Here is an 18299-nt window from a genome sequence, read left to right as displayed (position 1 = left end):
GTACCTTCCTCACCTCATTTGCTAAAGAACTCTCATATGAGCATGAAAATATTAAATAACTTAAGTCATATTAAATCTGTCGATTCAAATTTATTTTTGACATGGTTTTTACCTAATTATCGCAGTACACCACTAATTTGCTATACAGAATTCACCAAACTTCAATAAAATTGCGTCGATTCAGAAAAGAATGTATCAGCCATAAAAATAATCAGGTAATAATTTTAATATTGTCATCAAATATATATATATATATACACACACTAAATTGACAAGACTATTTATTTTGTCATAGTTATGAGTTCTACAGTTTAAAGAGTTATAATTATTCATTTTGTAAAATTTGTCAGTAGTTAGTGACAAAAATAATTTTACATAAGCTTTTATTAAAACATATATAATGAGTACATATAATAATAATAATAATAATAAATAATAATTATAATCATTATATTTATATTAACGTTATAAAGTATATAGTGAGAATTCTACAAATAATTCTGGTAAAAAAAATTATTATGCAAGTAATTTGTAACCGATATAATTTGAAGAAAACTAACCCCAATTAAGGCACACATCAAGGGGGAGAGGCACTGCCAACCACGTGACTTTCCTACACGTGCAACCACGTTGCCCTGAAGTAGACATGCACGGTGCCGACGCACGTGCGGGAAGCATCAAAGAAGACACTCTCTCTATAGTCTATTGCTCCCTCTCTACCCAATTACAAGAATGATAAGACTTTAAATACTCATATTATTATTTTTAAATAAAAATAGATTTTCCGAATTTCCAGCTATTGGATTTTGACCACCGCCGTAGGAACAAGGCCCAAGCCCAAGCCCTGGCGTACCACTACACAAACAAAGAGTACAACATTCATTCATTGTACAAACAAACACAGTGACATATGTATATAATAGTCCTTAGTCACATGATGGCTGACAACACCCCCTCACCTTTGTCACGTGCTTAGTTGGACCCCATCAACTCACATTTATACCCAATTTTATTTTTAAAAATTTATTAAAAAAAGAATCTACCATCTCTCTCTCTCTCTCTCTCTCTCCTTTTACTTTATTTTTGAGTCAAATATAGTGGGAAAGTATATGAAGTAAAATAAGGGAAAGTTAAAAGGAAATAAGAATAACGGCTATGGAATTTCTCTTTGTTGTTAAACAGGAGAAAAGTGGAAGGCAGGAGCCCATTGTATTATTGTACAAGTTTATATGAATTATTATTAATTTTTAAAAATTATATTTGAATTTTTTATTTGATTATTGATCTAATCGAGTTCAAATGAATTTTAACAAATCGAGTTTGAACGAACTTTTATCGATCAATTTTAATCGAGTATAAAATAGTTTGATTTATTTTTCAATTCAAAGAAGAAAATAAAGAGTTGACATTTTGGGAAGTGATTGCTATTAGCTGTTAATTAGTGGACTGTATTTTAATTATATTTTAAATTTGTTGTTGTATTTTTATTTCATTTAATATATGTATACACACCCTATATATATGAATTATATTATTTTATATGACATGTACAGGATTTGAAATTAAAAAGTCCAAATTTGATTAATTAACATAAAGTTTATCCAGTGTTTGAAAAGGAGTTAATATTGGGATTGGCACTAGTTACCTGGGGTTAAACAATTAATCAAATTTAAGGATAAATTTATATTAAACAAATATATATAATACTACTTGACCATCACTAAAATTATTGAGATAGCTATGACTATATATATACTGTGTTAATTGACAAGTTGTTGGTTCAGTGATAAGCAAACTAAATTTTAAACTGGATTCTTGGCAACGAGCAAGGACTCAAAATTTTTCGAACGATTGTACTTGTTGGTAGGAATTTAACTCTTTTACTTTCAATTTGAATATGAATAATTTTATTTTTTTGAATGAATGGTGGTGAAAATTGAAAAACAAAAGGGGAAGTGGGATTTTTCTCGTACCAATGCCACCTTTGTTGTAAAGGCTAATGATACCAAACAAAAACCATGTGAGGTAAATTGAAGAAATAGCTAATTTGGACCAAACGAAATGTTGCCTTTTGCTTGCACCTGTTTTCATTTGAATTTAAGTGAAACACACACTTTTCTTCAAATAGATCAAACCTTACATTTATTGCCCAACAATACATTCATTTCTCTTAATTATTCAATCCACATTTCTTACAAGTAAAATGTGTTATTACTATTTTATGTTAAATGGAGATGAGAGTTGGAGTTGGACACCATGCTCGAAATTATTCTCTTGCCGTAAAGTGTTTTTTTCAGAATAAAATTGTATGATTGTTCGATACTCAGTGAGAAAAACAAAAAAAGAAAGGGTTTGGTTGAGATTGTTCTCTTACTATTTTTCCAGTTGTATATTGTCTGATATTTGACAGAAATAAAAGGGTTTGAATTGAATATAAGGTTCAAGATTATTGTCTCCTTATCAAGTGTTAAGAATTGAATTGAAATTATACTTTGTTAAGACAACATTATATGATTTTAGCTTGAATTATTACTGTTATTGTTGTTATTATTATTATTATTAGTATTTGAATTGAAAATTTGAAAGGAAATTCCACTAGCAAAATGGCTCCATAATTAGTGTGAGATAGTGACATGCTATATAATCCAAGCTGAAAATTTCACCACCACTCTAAGCATAATTTTTAACCACTATATCTTCTATATATATATATATGCTAGTAAAAGAATTTTGTGAGATGACACGTGGAACCATCATGACCGTTGTTGCATAGAATCCTAGCTGTAACCATCGTGCTCAAACGTGGGTTAAGGAATATAATAACATGTAATATAGGGGTAAAAAGTACAAACAACGGATTAAAATAAGAAAAACAAATAAACAGTGGGGGCCAAAACATAAAAAATTAAAAATGAAGGGGGCAAAAACACAGTTCCCGAGGGCAAAATAATTAGAGAGAGAGAGTATCCGGCTGTAAACTTGGACACTAATGGCGGACTCACGGCGACAAAACCTGCTAGATCGATTCTTAAGGGGAAAGGGTTTAATTTTTTAACTATTAATTATCTAAAATCTTAATTTCACCCCCTTTTCTTTCCTTTTTTACCTACATTAATCCCCCCCCAATTCCCAAAAATTACTCTTTCTGCACCTGGAAGAATAATTTACAATATATGATAAATTACAATAAACTTCACTAAGTTTGATATAATTACAAATACTCTATCGTTATTCGAAAAATTATAAATACCCGTCAGAATTAATGGTCGTCTAACAAAAATCCCAATCGTGATAGCCCATGTATGGGTATTTGTTAGACGATCGTTAATTATATTTGAGTATTTTAGTAATTTTTCGAACAATTGAGGGGTATTTATATTATGATAAATTTCAGAAAGCTTATTGTAATTTATCCTATAATAGTAAAATTCATTTTCATGTCCAACTTTTATTATTAATGTTATTTTAATACATGAGGAATTGCAATGACTCAATCACTATCCAAATTTTATTATTAATAACACTTTGCTACCCAATTAATTTTATTTATCTATTTTTAAAATTCTCGCAATCCATTTTAATATCTCAATGCAAACAAATACTTTGATGAATAAAAATGCTTATTTCTTGTACCTTTATTATATTAATAACAACACAATTACTACATTAAATGAGTAACTTACTTGACTATCATATAAATTATTTAATAATTTTTTTTTATGAATATGAAAAAATAAATATAGCAAAACAAACTAAAAAGAATAAAATATAATAATCTCGAAAATAAAAAAGTATAATGGCTAAATAAAGATAAAATATATTGATTAATATTTACGTAAATTTTCAGGGTGTTAAAGAATAATAAAAAAATAAAAACATCAATTGAGTATTATATTAATATTAATAGTGAAATTCGAGTATCAATTGAATTATTTAGATTAAATATCAAAGTGATATTATTAATAAAATTAGGGTATCAAAATAAATTTTACCCAATCCACATGCACATGGCAGTCGTAAGACGCAATTTTGTAATAAATTTGGGGTTATCTGAAAATATGAATATTATTGAAAAATGTTGGGGTGAATTATGATAGGGGTCTGGAAAATGAGAATCCCAAGGCTGAGGGTTTCCAATGGCTTTTCCAAATAAAGAAAATTTTAAAAGGGGATTGGGAGTGTTATGATGCAGAGCAAAGTCAGTGGAAGTTAGTGGCTTTTCATGTGAGGCAATGTGCTCTATAAGTACCCCACCCCAACAAAATAACAAAATTCAAAAAATAATTCAATATATCATATTATTATAATTATTTTTTTTTTCTTAAATGGGAATAGAAGGTAAATTATTTTTTGAGATAATTCCAATTTTACGCAATTATATACGATGCAGAATTTAGAAATTTTAATCAATTTGTGTAATTTTTTTGATCTTTTTTGTGTTTCTTCTGACGATTGTAGAGCCAATTCTCGTGTTTACACAATTATATAGGATGTTCATTTAAAAAATTTGGACTCTGACGTACTTTTATTTTAATTTATTCGTGTTTAATTTGACCCTTGTGATAATTTATACGAAACAAATTAAAATTAATTTTCACAATTTTTCATAAAAAAATAGAAAATAAATGAATTCCAGTAGGGTAAATGTAAATAGGAAATATATTTGTTTTACCAAAAGAGAAAAGGGAAGACAAGCAACTAACTTTACAGAAGTAGCAAGTGAAGTGATAAATAATGCATTCATGAGAGAGAGAGAGAGAGAGAGACCAAATTTAAAATTGTGGCACCATATTTTGATGTATTTACAATTCTGCCCATCCTTTCACTCATAAAAAACCCACCTCTTCTCCCCTTCACTTTCAACACAAATCAAACTACAAAATTCTCTATACCTCTCTTTTTCTCTCTTCCGTTTGCTCTGCTTTTGTCTTGACGGGATTCTGAGAGTTGAATTCGTATTATGGAGTATTTTTCCGGGGATTATGCTGAGTTCTCGTCGCCGGACAATTTGAATTTCAATACTAATAACAATGGTGTCCATTTTACGGTGGATGATTTGCTGGATTTTTCCAAGGAGGATGAGACGATGACCGACGCATTTTTCGATAGTTTGGGGGGGAATTCCGGGGACTCGTCCACCGTCACCGCCGTTGACAGCTGTAATTCCTCGATTTCTGGAGGTGGAGACGGCCAGTTCAACGGTAACGTTAGCTGCCGTAGCTTTAATGATTCGCAGTTCTCCGGCAACGAACTCTGTGTTCCGGTAATTTCATTTCCTGATTTTCTTTAATTATGGAATTTATTTATTTCTATTTTCCTTTCTGAGTTTCTGCATGGAATTCCTTGAAACGTGTGCACCTGTATGTGTGCTCATTTATTTCCTTTTTCCTTTTTTTTTTTTTTTCTTAACTCAACCGACAGTCGAGCTCTCACTGTTTATTGACGATGTGAATTTTCAGAAAATGTTACGGCAATCTTTTGCTGCAATTCCGTTTTCCTTGTTTTTCTAAATTTAGTAGCTTGCAGAGCATGGTGAATTTCGCAATTTACCCTCTCAATTTTTAACTCTTCGACTGTAATTCAAACCAATTTACTTGATTGTGTAATTAACTGCTTTTTCCCCATTATAACAGTATGATGATTTAGCGGAGCTGGAATGGCTGTCGAATTTCGTGGAAGAATCTTTCTCAACCGACGACCTCCATTTCATCCCCACCGCCAACGGCGCCGTCGCGGCCAAAACCTCTGCTACAGACACCTCTTCCTCCGTGACCACTACTCACTCACCACCAATTTTCCCCTCCGACGTCTCAGTTCCCGGCAAAGCCCGCAGCAAACGGTCACGCGCAGCCCCCTGCGACTGGTCTTCCCGCCTCCTCCTCCTTTCCAATTCCCCCTCCACAAACCCCAAAACAGCACCATCAAAGTTGAAAAGGGAGGCAACTGAAACTACTCCGGGCCGGAAATGCCTCCACTGCGCTTCAGAAAAGACCCCACAGTGGAGAACAGGTCCAATGGGACCAAAAACATTGTGCAACGCATGTGGGGTCCGGTACAAGTCGGGTCGGCTCGTGCCCGAATACCGACCCGCCGCCAGCCCCACTTTTGTTTCCACCAAGCACTCGAATTCACACCGGAAGGTCTTGGAGCTCCGGAGACAAAAGGATCTCCAAAGACAGCACCACCACCAACAATTGATCAGTCAGGCCTCCATTTTCAACGGGTGTGATGAGTTCCTGATTCATCACCGTAGCAGCAGCAGCATTAACGGTCCGGATTTGAGGCACATGATCTAACGTGTGTGTGCGCGCTAGTGTACGGACATTGGTACCCACACGATCATAATTGCCTGCTAATTTCTTAGTCCTAAGTCATAACCCCAATTTTTCTAATTTTTCACTATGTTTTTAGACATTTGAATTTTTGAAATAGAAGCCGAGGGAGAATATGGTCAATTCAATTCAATTGTAGAACTTGTAATCCACATTTTGTTTCTAAATTTTGATATCAATTGATCTCTTCTTTTCTTACATCTTTTACTAATTAACTTTTTGTTACAATTTTACATAAAAAAACTATAAATTAAATAAAATATGAATTATATTAACAAAAAGTTCAGTCTGATAATAGTGAAAGTTCTCACTCAAATTAGGTATGATCGAATCAAACTAATCGCATAACAAGTGTATTAAATTTGTCATGTGATTGATCACTTTCTTTAAATTATATATTAATCACACAATAAATATATTATACTTACCATATAATTGATTTCAGTGATACGCAGCTCAATTCAAGTTAGAATTTTCTTAAATAATAGTTACTCAAGTTTAGGTGAAAAAAGTGGGGAGGGAAATTGATTAGATTTGCTTGTTGAGAAAGTAAAGATGATGGATATTTTTGGGAAGGAAGTTAAAAAAAAGTGTGGATGAAGAAATAAGAAGGTGGAAAGTGGGTAGTTTGCAATCATGGGAATGGGTGCAAAGCTTTTATCAAGGAGAGGCATGGATGGGGCCATTTGGGGGGGACTGTTTCTTCAAAGTTTGGGAATTTGCACATGGCGGGGCTCATCATCCTCCCACCCAGATGCAATGCTCCTTCACTTCACTTCTCGCACTCCTTTTTGTTTTTTCCAAACCAAATATCCAACTTGCAATTACATACTTCATTTCTTATATTTTTATATTTTATTTAAGTTTGGAAAAATATTAAATAATAACTTTTTTTATAAAAATATGATATTTGCTTGGATTTCCTTGCTATAATTTAATGTTAAAACATACCTTCATTTAGGACATATATTGGAATAAATCCATAATGTTTCACTTATACATATATACACTATATAATAAATAAAATATTGCTTCTAATTATGATTAAAAGTAAATAGTCATAGCGGATACTAATGCGCAATAATCATGCAAACGAGGTCAGAACATTTATTACAACTAAAAATTCATTACAAATATTTTGATCAGAGATAAAATCATAATAAATATTGATTAGTCATGGTCAAAACTTACGTTTTTGCACTGATTTCGTCTAAACCATGCATGATAGATAATATTGATTTATTACGATTTTTAAATTATAGTGATTTACAATATAGAGAATAATCAATTTTTTTGTTTTTAAGTCAAATAGTATTTCTTGCCAAATAAATATAGCCCTTTACGTGCTTTGATTTTTTGCCCTTTAATTGTTTTTTACAAATTTTGACCTCATTTTATTTCTTGAAGATTGATAAATGAGCATGGGGTTGGCACGTGTGGGCTCTTATTATTAATCATCGAGATTAATGAATATCTTGGACTAATCATCACGATAATTAATGTGAAAAATGGAGTAATTAAACATGGTAACGTGGGTTTCAGTGAATAATTGACCTAATTTAATTACATTAAAGTAGACAGGAATTTGTAGAGTAAGAGAGAATTGAGGAACATCGTGTGGTGTACGACGTATACCTGCATGGAAGTGCGGGTTAGAATCAACCGTGGGAACATATCGAGATATTTGTGATCATAAATTCTAATTCAATTAATCTATATATTTCTTTTCTCTATTTTAATAATAATAATAATAATAATAATAAAAGTGAAACAAATTACCTTATATTTAAATTATTAATAGAAGGTAATTTGCTTAATTTTTTGAAGCACAGGAAGTAATTTGCTAATTTTTTTTTTCCACATAAAAATATTTACTCATTTCACATATCATTGACTAAATTACATTTAATCTTATAAATTATTAGAACTGTTGATAGTTGAAACTCATAATGCAATGATCTATTCCATTTATTTAAAATTAAATAAATAGTTGTTTGTAGGAGAAAGTGGTTTAGGAATGGAATTAAATCGAGTGTAATGGTAAAATTAATGTTCTATGGATATGAACTAATATTAATTATTTTAATAATTAATGTGTTATTTTTATATCTGTGATTATAATATAAGGTAAATTATATCGATATTTCCTAAATTTAAGTTTAATTATACCAATATCTTTAACTTTTATAAGATTACAGGTAAACTTTTTCAGAGAGTATTTGTGTAAAGTTTTCGTCATTGTATATGAGATGTATTTGTAATTACAACTATAATTTTCTATGCATGTCATTATAGTTTTGCCCCTATCAAAAGTTCTGCAAAAGACGGGAGGTATTATGCAATTAGATTTGACTTTATAGGACGTCGATGTAATTTATCTTAAACTTTATAATGTAATAATATATGTAATATTTTTTTCTAAATACAATTGGAGTGATCTTATATATATATATATACATGCGAAAAATTGTATATTACCTTCCTGTAAAATAGAAAAATTTGCTAAAAACTTATAGGGTTAATTAAATAGTAAAAAAAACCCCTAAAATTACTAAACCTACCAAAACAAAAATAAATAAGAGAGATAACCCTTTTTTTAAAAAAAATTAAAATGGAGAGTTTCCTACACCCGCTATAAATACGAATCAGATAACTTTTTGACTCATTTTCAGTCTTTGCCCTCTTTAAATAGACAAAATTGCTCTTATCTCTATTGCTTTGGTGAATTCTTTATATTTTTTTATATTTTGCTGAAAAATATAATAAATACTATAAAAAATAATATTCACCAATATTTATACATTATTTTTTTTATTAGATCAAATTAAATTATTATACATATTTACATATAAAACAAATTTTTAGGATTATTTAATATTTTTTATAAGTTTTTAAAATAAAAAAAATATGATTTTTTTTCTAAATATTATTAGTTAATTTAATTTTGTGTTGCATTTATTTGAAGATATACTATGTAAGTAAATTACAATAAATAAATTTTAGTTTTTTAACATAATATATTTAGACATAAAAAATACATAATTAAATTGATTCATTGTATTAAAAATTTACAAAATAAAACAAATAAAATAAATAAATAAAAAAAGAGGTCGTCTCCCCCAAGTCACCAGGCACCCCCGGCCACCTCTGCCTCTGCCTTCGCCTTTGCCTCCCCCGCCTTGTTCCTCGCACAGCCACTTCGGGCTGCTTTCCCCCTCCTCCCCGCCTGTTCCTCCCGCAACCACTCCACACTGCCTCCAGCTTCTCCATCTCCCTACCTCTTCAGGCCGTCTCCCGCCTCTCCACGACGTCTGGGTCCGCGTTAGGCCACGATATCGTGCCTTTACCGCCCACTCAAACCTGGGCACGATGTCTACCCCTAGAGGGCGGGCGACGGGGAGGTCGTCCCGGTCAGGAGCGATGGCGAGCTTGCCGTTGCCCATCTCCGTTGAGATATACATATGTGTAATAATATAAATTATATTAAATATTTATGTAATCTGTATATATATTATAATATTTTTATTTTATACATAACTGTATATAAATGTAAACATATATTTTACAAATTACTTAAAATTTAAATAATTTATGTTTAAATATAAGATGATTTACATATAATTTTCATATATATATATACATAAATAAATATAGGGATGTGTTGGGATTAAAATAATAAAGATAAGATGTGAAGTAACGTTGGGGCGAGATATTAGTGTCTACCCGACGCTAGACATTTGCTCTCCCAACGGGCTCCACTATCATATCCTCCCTCTACAAAATTATTTAAACTATACATACTATACATTATCTTAACTAATATTAAATAATAACTAGTCAAGTATTCTTTAGATTTTCACCAATGACAATGAAAATATTAAATGTAATTAGTAATTATTCACCATAACACGAAAAATATCTATATCTAAATATATTATATTAAGCGAACAACGCTAATTGAATCAAATCCAGCTCCACACAATAATAATTGTACAAATGATAACCAATCAAAAACCCGTGTTTTCCATTAATTAATAATAAGCAGAATGGGGCAGTCTAATTAATTTGAAATAATGTACTTGCAAGTACAATGTACATTAGGCATATAAAATTCCAAAAACAACTACATGATATGGATGATATGTAGATGCGTATGGGGGGTGGGGTGGGGTGGGTATATGCATAAACATAATGCATGTGGAGTGGGGGAGGAGAAGCACATGACTTGAGTTGCATAGAAATGGGGATGGATGAGTAGTGAGTAGTTGTGTTTGAGTGTTATGTTGTGTCCGTGTCTAGGGATCTTTGCATGTTATTTTGGTAACCCCTTCCAATTATTCTTGTCTCCTTTTTTTTTTCTTTTTTTTTTCAATTATCTCCTTTTATATCGTATTCTGATGTCGCATCAATACAATATTTTAAACGATAATACATATAAAAAGAAATATTTTTTTAATTATTTATTTTCAGATTTTTTTTTTAAGAATTACAAAATTTGAATGATTTTTTTCAAGAGGATATAATTTTTTGGTTCATACACAGTCAGTTTGCGTGCAAAATAAATAATATACAAAATGAATGATTAAAATAAATTAATTTTAAATGCATATGAAACTGAAAATAATTATCGTAAGTAGTTAATTACAGAATTATTATTTGTAATAAATATATAATAAAAGTATTTTAGTCAATTTATATTTTATCTATCAAAAGTAGTCACTGTAAATTCTTGAAATTTAATATATAGTATGGATAGAATTACATTATTTATTGATTGAAAAGTAAAAGACGAAATCGCCCTCAAATTGCTCGGTGTTGGCGGACAATAATTGATGATCAGGTGAAGGTTACTTCAGTCATTATGATGAACTTCCGAAAATTTCAAAAATTTTCGGCGTCGAGCGCACGCGTTTTTCATTTTGAACTACAGAAAAACGGGATTTGAACTAAATTAGGGTTTTTCATTTCCTTACTACGCTCGGCTCTCTGCTTATACGGGAGGAAGAGGTTGCTTCAAACCCTCCAGAGTCAAAATCCCTATTGCTCTTCTGCACCGATATCGCATTTAGGTACTCTACTCTCCGTTTCTGCTTTTATTATTTCGTTTTATGGGATATTGAATTAGCCTAGTATTTATTTGTATTTTCCCCCTTGTTTAATGGCGTCTGTTGTTCTGATTTTGCTCTGTTTGCATTCTGATGCTACGATTTTATTCGTATCTGTGTGATAGTGTCTTATCTGACTCAGTTGAGCTCATTATTACTCGTAAATTTGTGTTCATTAATACATAAATTCAGTTAATCACTCCGTTCTTTTTATGTGTATCCAGTTGCGTAAACGAGTCAGTTAATTTTGCGCACCTTTATCTATATTCGTTCGTTTGGATATAGTATGCAAATGAGGGTTTTGTGAATTTTATACTAATGTATCTTGTGTAAGAAGATTAATCTTGCTGCGTCCCTGGAGATCTTTGACATTTCGTTGTTTTGTTAAAATGGTTCAATCTGTAAGTTGTTGAGGTCGAGAAGCATGGATGAGGCAGTTGTGGAAACTTGATGCATGAGGACATGTTAAAATGAATGGTTTAAGATTCTAATTGTGTCTGGTAAATTGCTTTCTAGGCTGACTAATGTAAACTTATATATATGCAGGCGCCATAAAGAAAAATGAGCACGAATGTCCATAGAACCCCCAAATCTGGGAGGCAATCTCTATTCTTCCAAGATTTAGCAACACCTGTGTCATCCCGGCGATCTGGGGGAAAATTCACAACCCCAGGTCAGGCTGCTGCTGTTTCGGCTCTGTGGCGTGAAAATTTTGCCAACTCTGATCTTCCTCCTCCACCAGTTTTTACCCTTGAAGATCGGTTTGATATTTCTCCAGAATCTGGGATTCCAGACTATCCAGTGTCTCCAGAAGTAAAATCAGATCCTAGAACCCCAGTACATACATTTGGCAGGGAATTATCAACTCCTAAGAGCAAGTCTGACGTAAGCACCTCGTATGCTGGAACAGGTAAGCTGCCACAGCTGCAGAGCCCTATGCTGAATTCTAGCTGGTGGTCACCTGCAAAGAGTGGTGGCAGTCCAGAGCAAGAGGATAAAGGGAAAGGTTCACCCGTTGAAGGTGTGGTTCAGCCTGGTGCCTTGATAACAGTGCCACCCCCCAGGGAGGTGGCAAGACCTGAAGTGAAGAAAAGTTTGGTACCTGTAGGGAACTTGGATGAGGAGGAATGGGTCACTGTCTATGGGTATCATTTGGTTCTCTCCTCTTCCTCTTCTTGCATTTATAGAATTATATAGATAGATGCTGAATATATTTTTATAATATTCGATCAATTGAAGATATAAACTACTATCACACCTTTCCTGCAATACTTTCATTATGCTCTGCAAACTAGCTTCTCCGTTCATTCCTCTTTTCATGTTCCTGAATCTTCACTTTCTAGTTTATGATTGCTATGCATACATGAGTAGAGCTCACCCGAGAGTTATTGGGTTGCTTTCTTCAATATCTTTGTTAGTGCACCATTACTTATGGCTCATGTTCATCTTTGTTTCACGGTAGCTAACACATGATATGAAATTTAAGTTGTTTCATGAGAAGTTCAGTTGGATGTTACATGTTGCTGGTTGTAGCAATCATACCTCCAAATTTCATTTTTATTTTTTTTTGCTTGAAAGTGCATAGATCTTCAGATTCTTGTGAGGTAATACGAGTAAATGAGCCCCGCTAACCTTTGCATGTAATAATTGCTTGATAAGTTTGGCTGATCCGTGTCTCTAGACTGGCGATGCTTTAGCTACTATGTGATTTTGATGTACTGGAATTATGAATTTAAACTTATTGAGTCAATGTACATTCATATTAGCTAGAATTGGCCTTGAATGCCCAGATCCTTGGGAAATCGTTAACTTGAGAGACGATGCATTATGTTGTTAACTTTATTTTTGATAAAGGAGATTACTGACAATATATAAGATGAATGCATTATGTTGCATAAAAGATACCATGTCTAACGTCTGTATTTGAATGCAGTGTCGTGGAACTTCTTGATTGTATAGTGCCTTTTATGTTTCTTTAGGATATCAACTGCATGCACTTGCTTACTTTTATCTGCGTTTCTGTGCTTGTACCACGAGAACATGTTTGTAACTTTTTATTGATTATCCTCTATTAGAGTTGATAATACAGCATCTCAGTATTTATTCATTTCAAATTTCACCTCCAGATTTTCACCAGCTGATACCAATCTTGTTTTGCGCGAGTTTGAAAAATGTGGGGTGATTCTGAAACATGTTCCTGGCCCACGAGATGCAAATTGGATGTACATTTTATATCAGGTTCTTTTCCTATTCTTACAAGCTGATATTTTTTGTTTTGTTTTACCACTACTATTGTTTTCTTTATCATGGTCATTTTATGTCTCGAAAGAATACCTGGTTGTGGTTTGTCCTTGTTGAATATTGCCATAATTAGATTTGACTACTGACATTATTATCTGGTACTGTTTTTGCAAATTGTATGGGGGGAGAGACAGGATTGTTAATCTATTCCCAAGAAGGTACTGCAGCCACATGGGTTGCTCATTGCCATTTCTATTGATTAGTTAGCTCTTTGCTAATGTTTCTACATCAAACAAATCGACGTTTGATCTTGCTTGTGCCCCTACCTTCTCTGCTGGCTCATCATACATGCAAGCCTGGTATTCTTGTCTGCATATCTTGCAACGGAGTCTCACTGAGAGTTGGCCTTTCTGTTTCTACATTTGACATGACTGTTTGGTTCTCTAGATCTGCTCTGTCAAAAGTTCTTTGCTTTCATTTCAACTCGAGACAAGTCACCAGAAATTTCTAGTTTCATACTGAATATCTTACATAGGAAATAGGCAGTGGAAAAATCTGTTTATCTTGATGATATGATGGAATCTATACATATATATATATATATTTGTGTCTGTGTGTGTGTAGTTATTTGGCCTGTTTTTGTTCCATTGTCATAGTTTTTGATAACAGATGGAGTTAGACATTTTGTGATTTAATGTCTGAATTATCATATTGACCTAACTGCTCTTGCTGAAAACACAATAGAGTCGCTGCTTTGATGATCACTAGGCTTGACGATGAATGTCCTAATCTTGCTCGAATCTTTTTAATCCAGAGTCGATCTGATGCTCAAAAAGCGCTCAGCAAAAATGGCATGTGCGTAAACGGAGTTCTTATAATTGGAGTGAAGCCTGTTGATGCAATGCAGCGTCAGGTGCTAAATGAGAGACTCAATAATCAAGGATTTATGACATTACCCCCACCACCTTCCAGTAGAAACTCAGAGTCGAATGGTTTCAAAGTCTCCCCCTACCCGTACTATCTCCAGAATGGCAGTTCCACCACTACTCGGCAATCTGCTGGGACCATTGCCACACCAGCAAAATCAGTGGTATCCAAAGTTATGGACTTAATGTTTGGTGTGTAGTTTAAAATGCTGTAGCAGTTTCGACTCTGCAATTTGTTGCCTTTGCTATAGGTGTTAATTCTATTTTGATGTTTTTCCAACGACGGCAAATGTAAAACTATGTGCGGCAGAAATTGTATTCGGCAAGTTGATACTTGAGGGGTTGAGGTTAATATTTTCAAAATCTCATTTTGTTTATAGGAGATAAGATTTTAAATTTGGAGCCAAACTTTTGTCTATGAAGCTCCTGGAGAAATACAGGTGCATTCTGTTTGTAACGACGATGTACGAGAAATAGAAACAGTTCTGAAATTTCGATGGTTGCTTGTCTTTGGCGGTTTTGTTCATATTGATCAGATGAATTTTAAATCTGGTCATGGTTTAATTTTTCTGAATATGTTGTGGATTGATTTAAGACGTGAGTATGGGTAAACCTAATCAACAATACTTTTGGTGTTGCAAAGACAGCGCCATATATAGTTGTATAAGGAAATTTTTATTTAAATTAGATTGTGTTTAATTGCATAACAAATATTTTATATTTTTAAATTATATACTAATTATATTGTATGATATATATTTACTTAATTTCGATTAGATGAAAATTGATTTTGGTTAGAATTTTCAGTATTTGTGTAACTCTCTATGGAACATGCATGATTTTCATGAGTTGTCAGCATAAATGAAATTTATATTCCAGTGGTCCATTGAAATCGCGGAACCGTTTGAATTCCCAAGGACAGAAAACCTATTACTAAACAAAAAACAAACAGTCAATTCAACCCCACTCACCCTCAGGCCTCAGCAACTCTACCAAAACAGACACTCTCATCGGTTACACCGTACTATTAGTTCACGGGCCACTCCCCCTGAGTCCCTGCCCCAGTAGTCAATCCCTTTGACCCCCCCCAACCCCCTCCATTCCTCGCCACGTGTCCCCCTTCTTCCATTTTTAAGCACACTCTCTTGCACTAGCTCAGAGCTCCACACTTTTCTCATTCCATTCCAACAGCAGAAATAATACTAGTAATAATAATCCCAAGAAAAGAGATGAATGGGCCGAAGAGTGGACTGGAGGTTAGCATTCAGCTGCCCGAGACAAAGACGACGGCCGCGGAGAGCGGCCCTTTGGTTTCACAACGCCCCGAAAGCAGGAGGGCCGTTGTTGTTGCCCACCCGAAAGCTGACGTCATGCACGCCGTCCTAAGGCTGCTCTGCCTCTTGAGTAGCGTCACAGCGGTGTCGGTGATGGCTACTGCGAAGCAGGCTTCGACCATTTCTCTCTACGGCTTCAGCGTACCTTTGTACTCCAAGTGGTCTTTTTCTGACTCCTTTGAGTGAGTTCTCCCTCAAATATGATCTTCCCAAATCCTTCACATTCCTGAGCACCAATGATTTCTATTTTAAATAAAATTATAAATAAGGGTTGTGGATAAATTTTGTTGTTAATTATCTTCTAGAATTAAATTTAAATGGGGTTGGTGAGATTAATCTTTTTTTCTTTTTTTGGAATGGTGATTAATATTGAAGGGTTGGCACCTTTTTCTGTTTTAAGAAACTTTACTTAAATTCATGCATGAAAAAACATAGTATTGAATGATGTTCATGTACAAAACAAGACTAAGAATTAATGGATTGGTTCAGCATTTTGAGTTTTTCCGAGGTGTAGGAATGCTCTCTTTTTCCCCAGACTAAGCCTGTGGCTGTAAACTTTCATAGATGGATAGATTGTAACAAAAATTTATCAACAAACGTTGTTCTGATCTTGGTAGAGTTTTGTTTTTCCACGGAGTTGTACTTAGCAGTAAAATATGAATTACTTTTGTTACTGTTTTTGTTTCTTGTCGTTTTAAGTGGTTATTCTAATCTTCATTATGATGGAGACAAATTCCAAAAATAGTTAATAGTTCTTCCGTGATTTATGGTATCATAGTAGAAACAATCACGTCCCGTGAACCATTTTTTTTTTTCTTTTTGTTTTAGTTGTTGTTGTTGTGACATACTTATGGTGCAAGGCTGTCATGCAATATGTCCATTCTTAACTCATGCAAATTCAGTGTCCTTGAAGTATCAATACCATCAAATCTTTGTGAAAACGCCGCTGTTACTTCATCCTAAAATAAATGGACTCGCTGTAAGTAGTGGGATAGAGGAAAACTTGAATGAGATTTGGATGAAGGAAGAGTGGTTGAGTAATGTGAAATTGTGCCGGTATCAGGTACCTGGTTGGAGTATCGGCAGCCGTGGCTGTCCATTCATTGCTTCAACTGCTTATTAATGTGTCGAGGATGTTGCGAAACTCTCCAATCATCCCTTCCAGGAACCATGCATGGCTCATTTTTGCTGGAGATCAGGTAATCATGGATGTGAAACAGAACTCGTTTTGCTGTGTTTGATAGACTGTATTGGTGCAAGACCAATGGGAGATATAGATGTAACTACTGTTGATTTAACTTTCTTCATGTGCATTGTCATTTGTCAGCTTACAATAATGGTGCCATTGTTATTATCTTTAGTCCAATAGTTTACTGAAAATTTCAGCTTATGAGTTACAATATTGGTGCCGTTGTTGAACTCTTAAGGAGATTCGGATTACGAGCCAATCTCAGATACAACTAAAAGTAAGGAGATGTCTCATCCTTGAGCTGGGGTCTAATGTAATATTAGGCTGTTTTTGAATATTTTCTTTTTTCTGGATAGATGCCGCTGGGAGTTATTAGGCTAATTTTTTTAGTTTGTGTAGACAAAACTTTAGGGCCAGGCCACAAATAGAGTTCTTCTCGTTCTCAAGGAGCGACGGTCTCTAATTTGATACAACTGTTACCATGGACTGCACACAATAATGTAAAGGCAAAAGACAGCACTGTCGAAGAACAGAACATATTAAACAATTTCCATCTATTTGCATGTCATAATTTTGCTTCATTTTTTCTGCAGATATTTGCATATGCTATGATGAGTGCTGGATCAGCTGCATCAGGTGTTACCAACCTGAACCGAACAGGGATCCATCATTCAGCTCTGCCAAATTTCTGCAAGCCCTTGCACGTATTCTGTGATCGTGTTGCTGTGTCGATAGCATTCACTTTTTTCAGCTGCTTCTTGCTGGCAATTTCTGTGGTTCTTGATGTACTTTGGCTGTCCAAGTACTAGACCATACCTTCGCACTGGAAAATTAGGACCTGATTATCCTTTGTTGTTGATGTACAACTAGTAATTCACTTGATCTATATCATGATCTATATCATTGTCCTATGCCATATATTTTGGGGGTTGACCTTAGAGGCTCCTGAGAATCTATCTTGGGCATCACTGTGGATGATCATACATGAAAGGTGAGGATGTCGGAGGATCAGCCCATCAGCTATAAGTTTATACAAAAGAGGAATTGACTTATAAGGAGCATTAATATAATTTCTGAATAATCGATAATCTCTGTAGATAGCCCAAACCTAAAGATCTGTCCAAAGTAACAATCGTGGCGCCAACTATTAATTTGAAATTAGTTCTATCAGA

The 18299-nt window shown here is 33.7% G+C and overlaps 3 protein-coding genes across 3 annotated transcripts; all 3 read left to right on the top strand.

The window, feature by feature from the left end:
- Positions 1 to 4852: 4852 nt before the first annotated feature.
- On the top strand, positions 4853 to 6530 carry LOC105157676 (GATA transcription factor 9). The gene is made up of 2 exons (XM_011074116.3): positions 4853 to 5263; positions 5634 to 6530. The coding sequence occupies exons 1-2, from the start codon at positions 4961 to 4963 to the stop codon at positions 6294 to 6296; spliced, it is 966 nt and encodes a 321-aa protein (XP_011072418.2). The 5' UTR covers positions 4853 to 4960; the 3' UTR covers positions 6297 to 6530.
- Positions 6531 to 11241: 4711 nt separating this feature from the next.
- On the top strand, positions 11242 to 15095 carry LOC105157675 (mitotic phosphoprotein N' end (MPPN) family protein). Its single transcript, XM_011074115.3, has 4 exons — positions 11242 to 11401; positions 11984 to 12582; positions 13564 to 13675; positions 14493 to 15095. Exons 2-4 carry the CDS (start codon positions 11999 to 12001, stop codon positions 14802 to 14804), a joined length of 1008 nt encoding a protein of 335 aa, XP_011072417.1. The 5' UTR covers positions 11242 to 11401; positions 11984 to 11998; the 3' UTR covers positions 14805 to 15095.
- A 433-nt stretch (positions 15096 to 15528) lies between these two features.
- Positions 15529 to 18045, top strand: LOC105157672 (CASP-like protein 3A1). The gene is made up of 3 exons (XM_011074108.3): positions 15529 to 16120; positions 17002 to 17137; positions 17721 to 18045. The coding sequence occupies exons 1-3, from the start codon at positions 15834 to 15836 to the stop codon at positions 17934 to 17936; spliced, it is 639 nt and encodes a 212-aa protein (XP_011072410.1). The 5' UTR covers positions 15529 to 15833; the 3' UTR covers positions 17937 to 18045.
- Positions 18046 to 18299: the final 254 nt, after the last annotated feature.

This window comes from Sesamum indicum, linkage group LG3 (assembly GCF_026168435.1).
Source record: "Sesamum indicum cultivar Baizhima isolate 11 linkage group LG3, ASM2616843v1, whole genome shotgun sequence".
NCBI lineage: Eukaryota > Viridiplantae > Streptophyta > Magnoliopsida > Lamiales > Pedaliaceae > Sesamum > Sesamum indicum.
Note: the sequence above shows the minus strand (reverse complement) of the source record. Positions and strands in the feature narration are given on the sequence as shown.